Here is a 21927-nt window from a genome sequence, read left to right on the forward strand (position 1 = left end):
GATGGATACTGGAGTTCTTTGTTGGGTTGGGTTTCAATTAACCACATATATCAAGCATGGTCAACCTGGCCTGACCTGAAGACTACACTTCATTTACATTCATACATATCATCCTCTTAAACTCATTTGCTACTTGAACTTCACTTTTAGGCTATTTTAAAAAGTTCACTGGTGTTTACAATCTCAACTTCTTTTTCTTCTTCATCATTATTAGCATTGATTGTCTTTTATTTAAAATTTAACATCAGCTGGATGTAACTTGTTAGCTGGGCCAGACCTAATGAAACTAAAAAACTATCAATTTTAGAAAAAATGATTGAAAAGTTCTTTCTAAAAATTCGATTCTGCAATAAAAAATATAGTTCCTATTTAAAAAAATTAAGTTGACCTTTAAATGACTATAATCAAGGACAACATAGGTTGAGAATGTATTTCCCCCTTGAAATAGAAAACCTTTAATAAGAAACATATATAAGTATACAAACCTACGGAATATTTCCAAATTTGATTGTAGTCCATGTTACAGTGATACATATGAGAAAAGTTATATTAAAATGAGTTAAAGATTTATTAAAAAAAAAGAAATTCCAAAAACCATTGGCATTTGCATTCTAGATTAGATGTGTGAATAATTACATAAATCAGCATCTCTTGCAGACACAAAGCAGGTAGTACTACTACTAAAGTGTTAATGATCTGTCACTTAACAACAGATCAAAGATGAATGAGACAGTAATGACAAAATGTTGCAACACAAAATGAGGAACACATCAATTAATAATCCAAGATCTAGATAATACGGAATTTAGAAATCTCTAGGAAAATTTTGAAAAAGATTTACAGAATCTAGTTATATGTGTAGGACATTGAGAAGTGGTGGGAGAACTCAGAATAAGGTTTGGTTGTAACCAATCATTAAATCAATGTGCTTAGCATTTGTCGTAAGCAACACTGACTTCACTCTGCCAGCGAGCAGTCGCGTTTAGTATTTGTTGTAACATGGCTTCACTCTGTCAGTGAGTGTATCATTGTGTATTTACTATATCTTATAGTTTAGTGAATCTTTTTATTAAATATTGTTTTATCTTACATTTCAAGTATCTTTATTCTCATACCAGTCCAAGGGATTGTTCCAGCCCAAGCATTATCCTATATAGTCCACTATCTCCAAATCAACATTAATTTTTTTTCTACTTGGTATTATCCTATCATTCATTATACTCAACATTTCTATGGTCCTCCGATTTCATTATTTCTTTAGTTCCCTACCCGACATACCTTTTTGGCACTATGGGTGGCATTATTTCTTTACTCCTAATCCTTCAAAATGGTGTATCCACTGTTTACAGCTTATTATGCAGTAGCAATTCATTGATATATGTGCACAGTATAAACAGAATCCAGTGAAATTTACTGCTGCTAATAAAATGGATCTTGATTAGATGTACCAATTAAACTACATGATCTACATGTATGTTTAACAATTCTTGATTGCTTAAGTGCAACCAGTAATTCGAGCATACAAAATGCAAGTAAGAGGGCTTCCTGCTTAATACACTTACCAGGGTAACATTATAAATGATAAAAAACGAACTAATCATTGTTTACCCCAAACAGCAGCTTCATTAAGTATTATAGTTATAAAAACAGAATGTGTAAATGGACATTGTGATTTTCAACTAAGACGTGATGAAATAATAACACCAACTATTGAATGATGCTAATGGATATTTAATACTTTCATAATCTATGAAAAAACACACATGAAGCCAATTTAAAAACCACTACTTAACTGTGACAAATAAATGTATATATATTTTTTATAAATATTATGTACATATTTGAAAAATATTGTTTTATTGAAAGATGATCCTTAATAAATTATATTTATATTAAAAATTATTTCAATTAAAACTGAATACATAAATAGCAAATAAATTAATCACAGCTCTGCCCATTTGTGTCATTAGACATTCCTTGTCTTATTCTATAATTCTCTATTTGACTAATGTGAGTGATTTTAAATTTGACCATCTTATTATAAATAAGGTTTAAAAAATGTTTAAACAGACAAAAAAAAATTACTCAACAGCAAATGTTGAATAAACATTAACCACTGTCACAAAATCTACAAGTATTTATTTTCCAACAGTAATGCGTTTAGTAAATAGTCAACTCATATCTTCTGTGTCATGAATTAAAAAAATATAGCTATAGCATTATTGAACGGATTGATTACTCTCTGATATTGTAACAGATATATATAATAGAACACATCCAATAACTAGTGAAACAATAAACCAGAAATTAAGATGCTTACACTGCGGTAATATATTTCAGACATAAACTGCATTTATCAATTTATAAAGGAATATGTACTTATTTATTCTTAAAAGTAATCAATACCAGTAAAAATGAGATAATTGCAACATTTTTTAAAGCCTTTTCCATTGTCTGATATAGTTAATGCACCTTCTCATCACAAAACCTCAGTACTTGCAATGTCCATGTGATTAGAAGCATTATTTACTTTAAAAGAAAATAAGGCTTCTACACAATGATCATACTTAGTCAGTATGGTGATTAACTTAATATTTATATTTGATATGCAAGGCCAGGTGGTTGTTCAATATGAAAGTATAACTTATTTTTTAAAGCAGTTTTCTGAATGACTTTATTGTCATGTCCAAAAGTAATGGATTCATTCAAACTTTCTTTTTTAGTGAAACAAAAAAGGCCCTGTTTTAACTTGACCTTTAGGTAATTTATCTTTGTGGTACAGTTAGGGGTAAATGAACTTTCCAATTTTTTGGATAAAAGTTTTTTACTCTGTTAGGCAAAGCAAAATATGTATATGTGTTTATATTAATTAATGTATATATGTGTTTCACATAATCTTCAGTTTCAAAATGATGACTGCTATCTTTCTTAAGACAGTTGAGAAGTTGGTAAGTTTTCATCACAAAGTCCCTGCTGCTAACCTGTGATCCTTTCTCCACTGTTAGCTAGCTAGTTCTCTGTTAAATGCCGTAGAATGGCCAATGACAGAGCAAGATATTAGGTGCCATGCCAGAGATAGCTGCTTCAGTTTTACAAAGTGAATGGTAAAAAATTATTTTAGTGGATGGTATTTTTAACAAATTTTATATTCTGCAAGTTAGATTATTGATGCAATTGTACCAATATTGAAACAATATTTAATTTAATTTCTTCTATTAGAAATAAATATGCACAAATTTTGTTTAAATATAGAGTACATAGAAACATCTAAAATAAAATAATTCTTAAAAAAATAAAAATAATTTAAAATTATCTATAAATACATTTGAATATTTCTAAAATGCCCTTTTCATTACAGTACACGAAAGGAAGATTATAGTACAAGAGTTGCACATGTAATATTTTGTGTTAATATATCTTAAAAATAAAATTAAAAGTCATAAAATTATTTTTATCCACTGACACAAATTGAAATATATAACAACTTTAACATGTTTGCTTAATAACATGTTAAAGGCACTAAAATTACTTAATGTTTATGTGGTTTATGTGTAAGATTACGTGAAGCAAAGTTAGGGCTCTGTGGTATAGTTAATGGAGCAGATGACAAAATAGGAGGCAAAGGCTTAAAATCTGGAACTGGGTTTGCTTTGTGTACAATTTCTTTTCTCAACTTTCTTATTTCTCTTGCTAACTGTTCCTCTTCTTCCTTCCTGCGCTATAAAAAAGCATAAAATTAAAAGTTAATTTAAAACGAATCACTACTTTTTAAGATAGATCCATACTTAAATAAACAGATCCAAAATAACAACAAATGGTAATACTGTAGACATATACAATGAAGTTCTCCTGGGACTTTCATAACCTATTCTACTTATGAAAATAATGGAAAATGTTCATATAAACATATGCCCTAAAATACTTCATTTGCAAGTGAAAGGCTGCTAGTGAAAGATTTCACTCAGATTTCAGCTAGCCCAGTGAAATTTTTAGGACATTAATTAAAGGGTTGAATTAGTGATTTCTTTTGGTTTTTGACCTAAAAAATCGAATAAAATAGGACTCTGCTGTAGTTTTTGATAAATTTGGGGTGAAAACTAATAAACTGGGCATACTTATTTTTTTTGTTAGGCATACAGTAACTTTGTTAAACACATAAAACTTGTAGAGAATTTAATTTTGAGCAAAAAGGTGTGAGATAAGTTGAATAAAACAAAGAAAGGTAAGAAAATGTCAAAATTTTATTTAGAAACAGTATTAATACATACATTAGTCAAAAAGAACTTATTTAATGTAAATGAAAACCAAATTCTTTTTTGGTGACGTGAAAGATTTGTGAAAACAAAATTTTCTGTTAAAAATTGCTACTAAAAAAACTGGAATTTAAACAATTGTAAAATAAAAATTACTTGGATAATAATTTTTTTATTAATGACAGTAATACAATATATTATTTGAAAAATTGTTTTTTCAAAGTTGGCAATAAAATAACAACAGCTGATCAACAATGCTATTACAGTATCGGTGTTTAAATCATTCTGTAAGGATGTAAATTGGGTACTGTGAACTGTGCTGTTGTTAAAAAAGGTTTTCTGTGAATTTTAGTTTTAATGTTTGCCATTGAAATAATGTTCTACTTATTTACAACAGAGGAATAAGGAATATTGAATACAACAGAGGATATGTATTCATTTTGGGTGTGTGTTAACAGTAATACTACAGATGCTGTAGTAGAAAATGAAATATTTTTTCCCAATCACAGGATTCCAGATCCCAAAGCAATTTTTCGCAATCTTTGAGAAACAGGTTCAATACCTGGTTTAGTACCAGCTATGAAGAATGATCTATCAAACATGATGCTGTTACTGATGAAATTATTATTATTCAGCGCAGTTCTGGTGTCAGCACACAACATCTTTTAAAGCAGATTAGAGTTTTGCATTCGATAGTTTGGGAGACACTTAAATAAAACAAGTTTTATCCTTATCATAAACAGCCAGTTCAACATCTACACCCAAGTGAAAGTCCACTTTGCTTGGAGTTCTGCAACTGATGGAATACAAATTAACAACTCTACAAGTATGTTTGTTTACCGATGAGGTAATTTTCACTCAAGTTGGTGTCAACAAACTTACATAATGAGCAAACATGGCAGAAGTAAATCCTCATGAAATGGTGGAATACAGATTTAGCGTCAATGTATGATGGGGCCTTCATATGGACCATTCATATTACCTGGCCGCTTAAATGCTGAGGTTTACTTGCATTTTCTTCAAGAATTGCTGCAGCTGCTTGAAGATGTTCCTCTAGCACTGAGATGCAAAGTATACTTTCAGCACAATGGTATGCCTCACCACTTCTGCGCCATTTCCACTCACTTAAAACATCATTCCCTGAGTAATGGATTGGTCGTGGAAGTTCACATTCCTGGCTACCATGATTGCCTGATCTAACTTTTTGATTTTTGAAAAAACAAATATATAAATAATTTTTGAAAACAAAAATACAACCTCATGACGAATTAATTGTCTGCATTACGAATGTGATTGAGCAACTTAAGGATTGCCCTGAAGAACTAAAAAGAGCAACAAAAGCAGTACAGAAGTGTGTTGAAAATGGTTGGTTCATTTTTGAACATTTTTTATAAACTGGTCGCACTTTGGTCTAGTTACTGTTTCTAAATAGAATTTGAATTCCCCTAACCTTTCTTTGTTTTATTTAACTTACCTTACAAAATTAAATTTTCTACACATTTTGTTTAAAAATTTTACGTGTTTATTACCCATTTAACAAAATTATTGTGTCAAACAAAAAACAGGATTTTTTCCCCCTAATTTATTGGTTTTCACCTCATATTTCTCAAAATCTATTGCAGATATGGTTCTGTGATCTATTTTATTTGATTTTTCTGGTCACAAACCATAATAAATTACTAATTCTGCCCCTTAATTAAAGTCCTAAAAATTTTAGTACAACTTCATTTCACAATGATAAAAGGTGCATCTATGACCTGATTTCATCATTTAAATTAGGAACAGGTTGAAAGTTCATTTAAAAGCAAACAGAAACAAAATGACTGCCAGAGGATAAAACAGAATATTTTGCTATTATTTTTTTCCAAATTTTTAACTATGAGCATTCTTAGTTTTATCCTTTATGACCTGTTGACTGTATAGATGTAACTATTTGTACGATCTGGCAAGGTGACTTTCTGGAGCACTTGAGCTTGTAAGCAAGTAAAAAAATTATAAATATGTTGAAGAGGGTCAAACAGCAAACCATTCTGAATGAAATGTACTTAGAAGTCGGTTGACTTTACTTTCATGTCTTCACTAAGATAATGACTTAAACTAACAGTTTTGCTAAGGAAGAAATCCCTACTAGTCTCAGTAATGGTGCCTATTGTGATAGAGATATTTGGTGGTCATAAGAATTATATTTATCAAATTTTCCAGCTGTAGATTTTGGAGAAATTTTACAAGCAACTGGTTTTTGTTGAGATTTCAATTGAAAACAATGAGAGCAGCTTTATTTAATGCACCATTAAATATATTCTGTGAAATAACCATCATAAGAAATTTTAATAAAATAAATAGTTATTTGTTAAATTAATACAAAACTCTAGTTTAAGTGACTCTAAACCTTCTAACTATTCCCAGGAGATTTATTGTGTATGTATGATTCATTTAAAATGATGACATAAGACCCAATGAGGCCACAGGACCTTGCTTTAAATAGGCAAGCAATAAAAATACATTTGTCTATTTACTTTATATAAAATAAATCAGGTTAATATAAACTTCTTTTCAACCAATATGTAATAGCGAATAGACATAGTAGAGCAGTGACTCTAACATGAAAGCACCTTGAATAAGCACAGAAAAAAATAAATGTAGCATAATTGCAAAACTGAAATCACTATTTTTAAATTGTTTTAATTCTCCTGGGTAGCTGAATATGCAGCATGTTTTCACACGTTCACATCCATGGTAGCAAATTGGTAAAAGATATAAAGTTATCATCTTGTAATTTTTAATCAGTAATAATACTTTCTTTATTGCAATTGAATTTTCATTCCAACCATGCAAATAGCAAAGTTTGTGTGCAGAACTTAAATTTGATATCATCCTTATATAAAGATAAAATCACATATACAAAACTTCCAAATAATTACCTGTAGTCTTAAAGATTCTAGTTCAGCTTCCTTCTGTTTAATAAGCAAATTAAACTCTTCTCGTCTCTTTGCACGCTCTTCAGTATTTAAGTGAAAGCCAGTTATATCGGTCAGTGGATATTCACCTTTTTTAGGTTCAAAAGGAGGCTTCTGTAATACTGTAGCTGGACGAGCTTTAAAAATTGGCTGCTTTTGTACCTAAAACAAAAATTGAAAATATATATCCTTCTGAAAACCAGGATTCAGTACAGTTTCACCTTCACATGCTACAAAATATAACATAATCTTCATATTCACTGGAAATCTGAACAGAATAAAAATTCCAGGTATCAATTTAAAATAATGGCTTTAAAAATAAACAAAAAAATATGAAAGCTATTTTACTGGTATAACAAATTAATAAAATGATTAAAATTTGCATTTTTGCTGCTGTTTTAGTCAATCTTTCAATGGCCAAGATATTTCTTAAATCATCTTTAAATGCCATCAATTTCTTTAAGTTCCTATAATAAATATTTTATATTAAATAAAATAACAATGAATAATTTAAATAAAAAAAAGAAGATAATCCATACTCGCTCTAACACTCCTGTCTTCTATTACATAGATTTCTGTAGCAAGTGAGGTGAAAACTGGCATATCTTTACAGTCTGACAGTTCCAAGATGTTTAACAAATCTCAATGAATGAATTACCAAAAAGCAAGGAATAAAAGTCAACAGCCAATATTTAGTAAGCTGGTTCCTGAAGACCCAAGAAATAAATTATGGTGGGTACTACTTTTCTTGCATGCTTAGTAATAACTATTAATCAAGGCACTCACTGATTTTAAATAAATAAGTATTTGAAAAATAATAAAAACTTAATACATCACTGCCAATGATCTCTTAATCTTTGATTTTACCACTGATGTTCAAGATAAGGGGATGAATTTAGGTACAGAATGAGTAGCTATCTATGGGGAGAAGTAGCCAACAGCCTATGCTGAAGTACATAAATATAAAACTGTAAAATTAAAATTTTGTTATGTTTATTTTGAAAAAAATTCTTCATGATCAAGCTTTTGTAATTGTGTTAAGTTGGCAATGTAAATGAAAAATATTTATCCCTTTATTTAACATTGACTGTGAGGTTGTGCTGTTGTTTGTAGTGATCTTTCATTTGGATTACATTTACTGCTTTTTCTTTTAGCTCAAATTAAATCTGTAATTGTATATGCTTGTTCAAGGCTTATTATTACTGTACATAATTCTAACAAATAACTTTTAGATTTGTGACTATTTTTCAAAATATAATTTGGGGAAATTTTATTCTTTTTCTTTAAATATCTGTATCTCAGTAAACTTTACAATAGATAGTACTCCGTACCTTTAGTCCTTGAACAAAAACATTTTCAGATTAATAAAATTATATTTTTCAACTTGAAATCTTGTTTAGTATTGACAATATTTTTTTTTTTTAACATATCTGAAAAATAGGAGTCACTATTACTTGTAACAAACACATAGGGCAATATACTGAGTTTGTTGATCTATTTGTCAACTATTTCTAGTTCAGAATAGAAATGAAAATCTATGTAATTATGCCTATTTTTAAAAAAATCTAGAACCAGAAATATCTCCAGAACAGAGTTCTGTATAGACATATATATATATATATATATATATATATATATATATATATATATATATATAAATTATTATTAGGTAAGTCTAATGAACCTTACATTGCATATGGATAAAAAAATATGAATGACTGAAGTGGAAAAATGGCAAGTAAGTTTTTGAAAAATTAAAGAAGGTGATAGATAGGTAATGAATAAGGAGAAAAAGAATGCTCAATGATTTGTTAAATAAGGAAAATAAGTAAAATCTGATAAATACTTTATTTGATAAATAACATACCAAAGAATCATCTATCCTTAAAAAGTAACTCCGGAATTGGTAATATGGAATGGTTATGTGGAAATGGTATGTTGAGAAAAGATCAGAATGGCGAGGTCTTGTACATATAAGTTGAGGTCAAGTTTTTGCAATAACTCTGTTGTTTGTTGTCAGATTTTGACAAATAAGGTGTTGTTTTGTTCACAAAAGAATGCTTCATAACTTTTATAATACAACACAATTTGATAAATCTAATAATTCCTTATTTAAAATCAAAAAATTGAAACCACCATTTTGACATTTATCAATGAAGATTATCATTTTTTCCTATTAAAAAATGTTAGTTTAAAATAAACTACAAAATTTAATGGCATTATCTCCAAATGTTCTTCAAAAATAATTTTTTTCTCAATAAACACAAAATGGCAGACAGACAGAAAATATGCGTTTTCGGGCTTATGTTCACTGGAAATTTCTTTTCGGTACGTTAAATAGAATCACTTCCTACAGCTTGGCCTCACTTTTTAAGGGCATCCGGTATAATTATCAAGACTCACTTCTCCTAATACAAGAAGCTACAATAATATAAATAATAATTGCATGACTAATAATTAAAATATAATAATACATGTCTTTAAATAATTACAGTTGTGGGGTTTATCATTTTGGACATTTTGACCACCTTAAAATTTTATACAAACAATAAGGCAAATCAATAAAAATTCCAAATTAAAGTTTAATACATTCTTAAATTAACTGTTTCATTCCAGCAACTGTTATTTTAAATAAGTATTTTAATTTGTATTAATTTTAACAATAGTCTGATAAAATACATCAACAGCACTTACGTACTGATTAATGCTAATGCACCGATTAACTTTTCAAAGTAACGTTTCTTAATATAAATAATTTTTTATAATAATGATTTAACAAATGTAATCCGATATTTGCATTGGCTTTTAATTATTACTACTTAAAAATTATACCAATAACATTAAATTTTAAAAGAGGGTTTATGTGCTTATACGAAATACCTGATTATTTGCATGTCAGTTTTTCATTTGCCAGAGTAGTTTTACCTTCAGATAATGTATATGTACGACCAGTAGCAGTTTTTGGATTAACTTTCATTGATACTTCCTGACAAGGTAATATTTGCTCCTGGTAATTATATCCTGACAAGGTAATGTGTGCTGGAAAAACAAAAGAAGGAGATGGACCTTGAGGGTGAAGAAAAATTACTTCCATTTCTGTCGATTCATTTGTAGATAATACACAAGCCAACCACCACACACCATTATAAATACACATGACAAAACCTTTTACATCAGAAATTTCAGGAAAACCAACTTCTGTTTCTTGCAAAACTTTATGTTGTTCATATTTTACATTTTCTGAAATAATTTTTGTTTTAAGGTATCCTTTCCAGACCGGTAATAAAGCATGCAACAACTTTTGAGTACCTAAGATCACCACTGCTTTTGCTAATTGAGATGTTGAATTTTCTTCTTTCTAATATTCATCATTTGATTCTTGCCATGTGATATGGCAAAGAAGTACCATTCTGCCTCTGCACCAATCATCCTTACGATACGTTAAATTCACAAAATGTTTACGATTTTTAATGTTGTGCTGCTGAGTCATCTGAGAAGTAAATTAGTTATTCACAACATTATAATTTTCTTTTAAAAATTGAATTGGTTTGTTCTGAAAAAGATGAACTGATATTGTGTCATAATTAAGGCAGTCAGACATAACTAAATTATCATTTAAAGTGTCTGCAAATTCTTCTTGGCTTTTAAAATAAACAACAGCGAAAGGATGAATTGTATCTGTTAATTGTTCCAGTGAAACCCTTGGGCTTCATCTTGTAGTACAAATGAATAACTTTCAGCAGTCACATAATGTGACAAAGATTCTGAGTTCAATTACAGTTTTAAAATTTTTTAAAAACTTTGAGAGCAACATATCACCTCATTACTTTTAGTTTCTTTTTGCAAGTTCAGCCCACAAGAATTTAAGTACTTAAACACCTCAAAACCCCACAAAAAAGATTTTTTTGTAAAAACACTGATACACATTTTTTTTCTCTTGATCCTAATGCAGTCCCAGTTTCAAATTTACACAGCTATTTTATAACACAATGATGAATAAAATATATTTTTCATAAAAAATTGAAGACCATAAAAATATTTTTGAAAATTGAAGACCTTTCTGAAATATAATGTCAAAAGTCAAAGACTGGAATAAAATTTTAGGTAAATATAGGCTTGTTATATATCAAATGAAAGAGCATTAAATAAGCTTTAAAATAAGTCCAAGTTTATCAGTCTACCTTAAAAAATAGCAAAGTTACGTTGATCTAACATTATTGCTGCAAGTCAAAATTTGCCATTTTCCAGCAAATTTGAAGGGCTCTAAAAATAAAATAGTTAAGATGAGATCTGAAATTCAGTATTTTCTCATAACTCCAACAGTTAACTCATACTAAATTTCATGAAAATTCTAGTGAGTGGGGTTGTGAATGGCTATCCACCTTATTGGTATGGCACGGAATGACCCAAGAGCAAATTAATAAAATCTTATCCAACATGCTGCACGTGAATAATTTAACAAGCTTAACTTTTACTATCTTTATAATAAATATATAGAAATTTAATTTTTATTCATAGATATTTGAAAGTTCAAGTGACATGTACAATGAAGATGGTTTGCTGAATCAATGGAAAGGAATGAGAAATATCAATACACATGAACAAATACGTATTAACATGACAAATGTGTTTTAACATTTTCTTCAGTTATTTTCTGAAAGGAATAAAGAAGATTAGAAAAATACTTTTAAAAAAGTAAGTGAATGAGAAAATAGTATATAAAAAGAAAAAAACTGTGATTAAGTTCTGAAAAATATTTTTTGTAAAATATGGAAACGAAAAAATACAAATTATAACAAAGCAAAATGGCTATTTGCCATCTATGACATCATGGTGGTATACTATCCCTTCTACTGTACTATTAGTAATACCAACACTACTTCAGACAACCAGGTAGAACTACTACACATCTATGTACTATGCTTTCTAAAGTCTGATGACTACACATGGCTTAAAAAATATCAATTGGTTAATGTAACATAAATCATTAATTGGGTAAATATATCAAAGTTTTAGTACCATGCAAAAGTACAAAAGTTTGAGTGCCAAATAAAGTGAGTGTTACAATTACATTACAGTGAAGGTAGAATACTACTCTTTATGAAATTTCTTTTGAAACAAAAAATGTTTGGTAAACATAATATGACAATACATTTGCACTCACCTAAAATCTATTTCTTTTGGATTTTCTGCTTGGTAGATCCCTCTTTAGATTCTAACAATAGTCAGCTAACATTTTATGGTTCCATTTTCCCTGGTATCATGTTTCCATTGTAGATATCTCCTGGTAAAAGCATTCTCCACGTCCATCACTGATAGTGCCGAGATTGTTAGGGAAAAATTCCGAATGTAAGTGTAAGAAATGGATTTTCAGTAACATGTTACACCCAAGTTCTCTGTTATTTGGGCGTTAACATCCAAGTTCTTTGTTGTTCTGAAGGTGTCACTTACAAGTTCTCTGTAGTTACTGGCCTTATGGTTTCCAAGGAAGTTGTTTACCACATTTTGAAATTATTTCCATGCAGCAACCTCCAAATTATTCAATCATTCTTTAAACACCAGATCACTCATTAGATTTCTTATTTGTGGTCCAACAAATATACCTTCTTCCTTTATTTTAGCATCACTTATATCAGGGAATTTGTTTTTTAGAAACTGAAACCCTGCAACCATTACAATCTATTGCTCTCACAAAATTTTTGAATAAACCTAGCTTCTTAACGTGTAGTGGCAGAAGATAAACTTTTTCTGGTTTTACTAATTCCTGACTAACACATTCTTCCCTCCTACAGTCAGTATCTCTCTCTTTGGCCACTGCTCTTTTATGTAATGGTTTTTCCTATCCTGCTGTCCCACTTGCACAAAAAGCAACAGAATTTAGTGTATCCAAGTAAAAGCACTGTTACTTTCAGATCTCCACAAATACGCCATAAATATTTTTCATACTGAATCCTGCTCAACACAAGTTTCATATTTTCATAAGACTCCTTCATCTGAATAACGTATGCTAATGGTATTGATGGGTATTTATTTCCAATATGAAGTAAAACAGCATTCAAACTAAGCATTGATGAATCAATAAAAAGTTGCCAATCGTCAAGATGGTGCATATGTCCCAAATTTTCCAGTAAAGTCTACATCATTACAGTGTACTAAGTTTTTGTACTGAGAAGAAGTTTTCAAATTATGACTGTCATCACGAAAAGCACTTATTTTAGTATTTGGTTGTAAAAGATGCCATCCTTTCAGTCTTGATGCCAGTATTTCTGCTTGATTCTTTGATAGATTTAGATCACGAACCAGATCATTTAATTCTGTTTAATTAAATGACGTATAGTATATCTATTTTCTGCAAAGTTTGGATCTCTTTCTTCATTGTCTGATAAGTGAACACAAGATTCAACATTTTCATCTTAATCTAAGTTCCATGTTGCAGGTGATACTGGAATTGGAAGCTCTTGGCTATGTGGAACCGGCTGCATGGCAGAGGGAATATTAGGGTATTTATAGTATGTCTAGTTTTAGCTGTTGTCCCAGTTATATTTATTACACAAAAATAACAGTCTGTGATGTGAACCTTTGGTTCTTTCTAAACCAATGGAATTGTATGCGACGAGATCTATTTAGCCAACAATGTTACACAAGAAGCACAGCAAACATGAACAGCCCAAGATTTGTCCTGTTCACCTAATTTACATCCAAAATACAGTTCATATGACATTTTTATTAATGGATTTATATTTCTTATAATGTTACCTCACCATATATGTAGCAGAAATTGTTTGGATGATTAATGCAACTGTGAAGCATTGTTAATATGTTACAATAACTAATATTTTCTTAAAACAAAACACAATAATTTAATAAACATACTCATTTTACTGAACATATACCTGCAAATACAAAAGCCAGCTACAAAACTGAATGATACACACACAAGAACTCATTCTTTAATGAGAATTAAAGTAATTCTCTAATCTGTACAATAATTTATAAGTAAAATAATGACGATAGAAATAACTAATGAGTGGATATGTTTAGAATAAGATGAAAATAGGAAGAATGAGTCACATTCTTGTTCATTTTAATTAGAGTGTAAATAATAGCAAGATGACTATGTCTAAAAAATCAACGTGACAACAATTAAGGGACTGCAATAAATAAACAAAAGCTATTTGGTTGATAAATAAAATATGGTCACAAAATGCTACACTTATGGAGTTCATGGATGATACTACCTGAAAATAATAATTGCAGTTACAAAAAACCTAAGCCTGACAGAAAAATTCTAATTTTATATTTGAAATCACCATCAAAAATACTATAAATATCAGTTATTCACTCTCATTTAACAAACTCATTTTTGATCCGTGTTATTATAAAGTACAGATTAAACCTGAGAAGACAAGTCAAATGCTACAAGGACTACTTTTTTTTCTTGCAAGAACAGAAGGTACGTGGAACAAAAACAACTAAGACAACAGTGGTATAAGAAACTATTTACTCAGTAGAGCACCAAAATAATGATGATTACTTAAAACTTCATCTAGATTACTGGCTAAAGCTCTGAGTAAATCCAATTTTCCTTGTTAATTGGGTTCATTCTCCAAATTCCAACTTAAATCCTTAAATTTTCAATAACTGTAAAACTGTAACATTTGGTACAAGGTCTACTTGAACCAGATGTTACAGTTGGGAAAAAAAAAAAAAAAAAAAAGATAAAAAATTAAAAAAATAAAATTGAGATACAAAAAATTAAAAGATTGCTTACTCTCTAATTGTAGTCTGCCACGTGCATTATCTTGTTAAGTATGCTCATAAAGAAAACTAGCAGCAAAGTAATTTTCTCTAAAAAAAAGTGATTGAACTACATACAGCAAACAAAAAAATAAATTTCAAGGAATGTCAAGATATATTATTAAATATAGATAAAAGTTTTACCTCATGTTTAGTTTTATTACGTTCCTGTATACGATCTTCTGTTCTAAATTTCAGTGGTTTTGGGTCAGTGCATAACACAGTCTGATACTGAATAGAAGGCTGAATAAAATTCGGAGGTGGGTTAGCATGAAATTCATGCATCCTTTTTTCTTCTTCTAATATCTACAGAAAAAAAAAATATTTAGTATAACATGCCTATGTTTCCTCTTCCACTACATACGGAAATGAATGTCTTAAGTATAAACCTGCCTCTAATTATTCAATGTATAATAGAATATAAAAGAAATAATTCTACGGATTTAAAGAGCCCAGAAATTATTGCCTTTTGTTTAAAATCTTTTACTAAAAATAATACTATCAAATGCATTGCCAAAATTTACTTAAACAATAGATATTTTTTTAAAGTGAAATAGTAACACTAATCCTTGTATTAATTTTTCGCTTTGCAGTTTGGCTTTAATTAATAGGCTGTCCATATGTTTATTTATTTATTGACTGTTGAATCCACAGAAGCTTACAAAGACACTTGGTCATGATAATAGAAATTTGTATTATATTAAAATGCCATGTCTGACTAGGATTTGAACCCAGGACCTCCAGATGAAAGGCTGAGATGGTTCTCAGCCTTTCATCTGGAGGTACCAACCCATTCCGTGTACCATGGCAGAGTACACTGTATAATTTGACGTGGTTGACTGTATAATTTGAATTTAGACCACACTTTAAAAAAAAATTAATTCAGCTGTTAACTAAAATTTTATTCCAATTGTTCTATGAAATTTTGCATTCATTCAAAAATGAGTAATGTTTTACATTCAGGAGTTCTCATATATAGTTATGTTTATACTCTTTCCTTGATTTAACTAATTATTGTTTTCTAGATTTAATAAATGAAACTGTAACTTTTTTCTTTAACTTTCAGGGTGTTTTTACTATTGCTATAAAGAACACTTCATCTAAACAATTTAAACATTTTAATGAGGCAGATAAGCAGCAAGTTAATAGATTTAAATTATTTTTATAGTTGTATTAATCTTTTGTTGTTGGGATATTCACATTTAAGAGTGGTTGATATTTCACCTATTTAAAATTATTTTACATATTTATATGAGGTCAGAAAAATGTAAAGTGAAGTATTTGAAAAACTATATTAATTACAATGTACTCTTACATAATTTTTCTACAAAGTTTAAATTGATATCTACGCACCATTTCCAGCGGACTGGTAATTTTCAGATTCTTTTTTTATAAAAATATTCCAATTTTATAAAGTGTCCAAAGATAGTTGCACACAGACTCTTCCACCTAATTGTCATTAGAAAAAAGTTGTTTTTGTTTTTACTTTTACTGGAGCAGTTTCATTTTATGAATGCCATTCCATACTCAATTACTTCATTTCAAGGATGTAATGGTACATCTATTTTTTACTGCAGGTAAGAATACAATTTAAAAATGTTCCTTCTTCTGTTTCATACAGAATCAAATCTTATAAATTTCAGCTTGTTCAGCCTTCTGATCAGAACTCAAAATGTGGGAAACTGTTTGTGCAGAAACTTTTTGAAATTGTAATTAATTTTGAATAGATTAAAATGTTTTGCAATTTTTTTTTGGTTTTTGCAATTTTGTACAATGTCAGTTACTTTTAATAAGATCCTATACTTAATGAATTTTTTTGGTTGTAATGCTTTTTTTGTTGACGTGAATAAGACAAATTTAAAATAATGTTATGATCACCATAGAATGATATATGCCATTTGTGTTTTTGATTAAGTCTCATGATCAAACTTTATAAAATTTCACTTGGTCTAACACTTTTTTGTTAAAAATTTATTAATAAATACAAAATTTTAAATATACCAATTAAGAATAATAAATACTATGAATTCCAGCATTTAATCAGATTTCATTTGGGGAATTAAAGAAAAATATGTCACAGTTGTAGAGTTTAGAGATTATTGCCACACTTATACATAAATATACTTATAACTTCAGAAATGTGATAGCAGCAGCAGTAAGCTCATCCACCGTTACCAAAATTATGCAATATACTTTCTCAGTATATAAATTATCCCTACTATAACTTGGTTTTAAACAAACAATACTGTTTGTATTTAATGTTAGTTTTATTTATTAATTTAATATCATGTTATGTTTATAGCTGATGATGAGTGTAGTAAAATAAATTTAAAAAGATTCTGTTTATCTGAGGAAGTTTTTTTTAGGCAAAAACCCATTTTTCTATTACCATCACCCAGAACAAAAACAAAAATGTCATAAAATTACGTTAAAAATAAAAAATTACAATAACACAGCTAACATTAAAAAAAAAAAAAATAAATAAAAGTAATATCACATTTAAAAGATAATAGCAAACAGAGAATATATAAATTTAAATAAACATAGACTTCAGTGAAGTCCAAGAGTGTGTAAAGGGTTCCTTCTGACAATAATAAAATTAAAAACTCACTAAAAAACAGCTAAGTACATACACTACATAAAACAGTAGGAAATAAAAGAAAAACAACATAATATATAAATGATAAAAAGAGAAATAGAAATAAAAGTATTAATACTGACGATATATTCCTAAGCAACAAACTCAATTACTTTAACGATTGTCATCCAGAATGTCATATTGTGGTAGACATTTTAAACCTGTGATGTAAGGTCACATAACATATACAGTCCACGACAAGAATATGGTGAACAATTGGACAGCAGTTACATTGAGGGCACACAGGAGATCATTTTACAACATAGACGTCTGTGAGTCAATCTCACTGAGGTTGACTTAGACATTCTCTGACTGTGAGGTTGGTATTACTTATTCCCAAACGACTCTCTTCTTTGCTCTACTATACAAAAACCAAGATTGTGCTGTGTTGTTTACAAATCATGGCTTGTTATCTACCATCATATTTCACTCATTCTGCCATTCCATTCTCAGTCATTTTATAAAATTAGGAAAAATCAGAGCCAAGAATATGAGTAATGAATTCAGGTAGAGAACGTGCTTCCTAAGTGAAGTCAGCATGATCATTCTGTGATCCTAATGTGGCTTGAAATCCAGCAGAAGCAGACACATGTATTATGACTGGCTTTGTAAATTTCTAAAACAAGGGGATGTCTTGAATTCATGAACTGAACAAATCATTACAGATAAGAATATGATGGTATCTAGGATTCATGATGTTCAGTGCTTTGTTAATAGCATAAATCTCAGCAGCAAAGACACTTGTAATAGAGAGGAGTCTGAAGAGTTAAGTCCATTCATCCACAACAAAAGCACAATGACTAAATTATTATATTTAGAGCCATTTATATAAACAGTTCATAAACCTTTAAATCAGACAGGATTTGATTGAATTCTTGACAAAGAATAACAGGGTTTGTTTGTAATTTATCATACAAAATCAAAGTCTAGACAATGTTTATAAGATTTAGTTTCCAAGGGGGATCATACATTAAGTGAGAAGAATGAAGGGAGTTCAATATTCAATGAAGAAAAGAGGTGGACAGCTCTTACACCAAGTGGAGGAGGTGACCAAGGAGTCTTCATACCAATGAACATGGGGATTAGAAAAAAGAAGTTCGAAGTTGGATGGTCTGGCTGGGCTCTGATGCAACAAATGTCCTACATAGGACATCAACTGGTCTCGTCCATTCCAAATAGATGTTTCACTGGGGTCAACATGAAGGCTGACGACCAGACTCAAACAGAATTGTCTGTAGCAAGAAAAGAGATGCGTTATAAACAGTATCCACAACCTATAATACTATAGATTGGGCGGAACAGTATACTACACTATCGTAGTCTTATCGGGATTAAATTAAAGCATACAAATCCTGTCCCTCCCACTGTTTGTTGGTTAGCAACTGCAGCATATCTAATGTTTTAAGACATCTCAAACACAGTTCCTTTAGGTGTTTAATAAGGTCAGCTGCTCAATGAAACAAATACCTAAAAATACTCAGTCAGTGGCAACTTCAATTTATTTGCCTTTCAGCAACAGAGAGGGATTGTAAACATCTCAAGTGAGAGAAGGAAAAATGTACAGTTTTCTTCAGGGACAATGAGAAACGACTGGTGTTAGACCACACTTCTAACCAAGAGATCTATTTATTTAAAAATAAATATAATAGTGAAATAGGAATGAAGTACTATGTTAGTGAAAAACTCATTGTGAATGATAGAAAAATTAAGATATTCAAAACAAATACAGTCAAAATGGGTAAACACAAACAGGTAAAGTGTATTGGTCTGAATAAGAGAAACAACTACTTATTGCTTCATGATAACTAATCTGACTTAGTCACTAAATTACTACATATTTTGCAACTCCAATTAAACAGATAAGAGATAATTTTCAACTTTAAAAACTTTCCATGCTTTATATATAATTATCTTCTTTTTTTTTTTGGTAGTAGTTATGTATACTTAAGCATAGTTTAAATTATATTAATTTCATTTATAGGCTAGATACACACAATTTTCAGATATAAAGGTAATATTGCAGAAAATAAAGCAAAAATAATAACCTTTTGAATTTTTTCCTCCTTTTCCTTCTGTAAACGTTTATCACGCTCTTCAAAACTAAATGGTTCAACTTTAGTGCACCGTTTGGCTGCTTTTTCAGCAATTCGTACTCCTCCATGAGGCACTTCCACAGCAACAATTTTATATGAATTCTGATCATTATCATTATCTGAGAACTAAAAAAATTATTTAAATAAATTAAATTAAAAAAACAAATAAAAAAGCTTTCTAACTACAGTAAAAATGATAAATAATAAACAAGTTATTAAATAAGAATATTTAGGTAATTTAATTAAAATCAATTGAATGAATTGGAAAATTATACAAATAAAGGTAAGGAATAATATATAAAGTAAATTCGACAATTTAGTTCTAGTTAACTATTATCTAACCCTCTAGGTGATTTTGTTCAAAGTTCCAGTGGTTATGTCTTAATTACTGAAATTAATTTCTCTTAATTTCCAGCACCAAAAAGACAGGTATCATTCAATTTATTTTTCTACCTAAACAATGATTTTCAATTTTAGGTAATATATTTTTATACGTAAAGTAATCACAGAATTCCAGTTTTTGCCACTACATTAATTTTTTTATTTACAAGGGTGTTGAAAAGTTCCAGGTACCAAGTAGAGATGGCATTAGTAACAGCATTGGATGATTCCATTCTTTAGTAGCTTACTAAAAGAATGTTAAGTTGCTTCATCATTGCATAATACGAGGATTGGCTGATAAATTTTGCACATATATGCATAATATGGGATTGAAATAATAAATGAATAAAAATACAATACCTTAGCTACAAAATGCAGTATTTAATTTTCAATATAATCCTTGTTTACACTGGTACACTTTGTATGTGACAAGGATTTACATTCTATCACTGAAAAATTCTGGCCGTATTTCTTGGGTTCCAAGTGGCCACAGCTTCCTTCACCTCATCGTCAGTGGTGTAATGATTTCCTTTCAGATCCCTCTTGTGATGAGGGAAGAAGTGAAAGTCACAGAGCCAAATCCAGTGAGTATGGTGGATACAGAACAGGCTCAAACTTCAGCTTGCAGAGAGCATCTGTAGTGGTGTACGATGTGCGAGGCCGCGCATTGTCATGTAGCAAGATTATGGCATGGTGGTCTTTTGAATGCAACATACTCATCATCTGAGGTGTTTTAACATCTCAATGTACCATTCAGAGTTCACAGCCATCCCATGTTCCAGATACTCAGCCACATAAACATGTTTGGCATCCCAAAACACCATCAAAAGTGATTTCCCAAGGAGTGAGGTTTGAATTTTTTGGGTTTTGGTGATTTATAATGTTTGCATTCCATACTTTGCCTTTTTTCTTCTGGATTGTAATGATGTACCCAACTCTCATCCTCGATCACAATATTGAAAAAAAAAGTCATTTCCTTTGGCATGATAGCGCTGTAAAGGTTCTTCGCAGCATTCGACACGATGCTGCTTGCATTTTTCCATCAGTTTACGCAGTATCCATTGTGCACATGTTATACAATAACCCAATTGCTAGATAATATGGCCTACTCATTCTTTAGATATGCCTAACTGAATAGTGATGTGTTGCTGGGTGATTTGCCAATCACTTTGAAGCAAATTTTCCACCTTCTTCAGACGTTTCTGATGTTTCAATCACAGAAACTGGTTGTCTGCTGCAAGGTGCCGTCCTCAGTTGTTGCTTCACCAGCTTCACATTCGCAAAATTTCAAGGCACACCTATTCACAGTACTTCTGTCAACAGTTTAACTACCATAAACCACTTTTAAATGATGAAAAATAATCGTAGGATTTACATTTTCTGCTGTTAAAAATTTGATCACTCGTGCTGTTTTAACTGTTGATATATTGACTGTATTAAACTTTGCTACTGAAAATAAACCGGTAAACGGATTTCAAATCATTATCGCAGGTTTGTAGACGGGAATTTTAGCTATCACATGCTGTCACGCCCAACTCGATAGTATCTTTTGTCTCCATGTAGAACACTAGTGTGCAAAATTTATCAGCCAAGCCTCATATTTACGTTGTCAAAATTGAGAATTAGGGTGTTTTTTTTTGTTTGTTTTTTTTTGGAAATGGAAAATTAGAAATTTGCACAGTGATTAAATACTTTTTTCTGAAAGGAAATTAAAGAAAACCTTGATATGACATTGGAAGACTCTTCTCCATCAAATACAACAGTTAAATGCTGGTCACAGAGTTTAAAATCATTATCAAATTATACTG

General features: G+C 30.0%; 1 protein-coding gene across 2 annotated transcripts in view; it reads right to left on the reverse strand.

Moving 5' to 3' along the window:
* Window positions 1-1720: 1720 nt before the first annotated feature.
* Window positions 1721-21927, reverse strand: part of LOC142321822 (targeting protein for Xklp2-like) — a 58303-nt gene continuing 38096 nt past the window's right edge. For both annotated transcript variants that reach the window (XM_075360251.1, XM_075360249.1), the window contains exons 5-8: window positions 19691-19864; window positions 15152-15313; window positions 7175-7372; window positions 1721-3718 (exon numbers count right to left, since the gene is read on the reverse strand). In XM_075360251.1, coding sequence (XP_075216366.1) covers window positions 3530-3718; window positions 7175-7372; window positions 15152-15313; window positions 19691-19864 — 723 coding nt within the window. In that variant the 3' untranslated portion in view covers window positions 1721-3529. The remainder of the gene's footprint in view (window positions 3719-7174; window positions 7373-15151; window positions 15314-19690; window positions 19865-21927) is intronic.

Source organism: Lycorma delicatula, chromosome 3, assembly GCF_047948215.1.
Source record: "Lycorma delicatula isolate Av1 chromosome 3, ASM4794821v1, whole genome shotgun sequence".
NCBI lineage: Eukaryota > Metazoa > Arthropoda > Insecta > Hemiptera > Fulgoridae > Lycorma > Lycorma delicatula.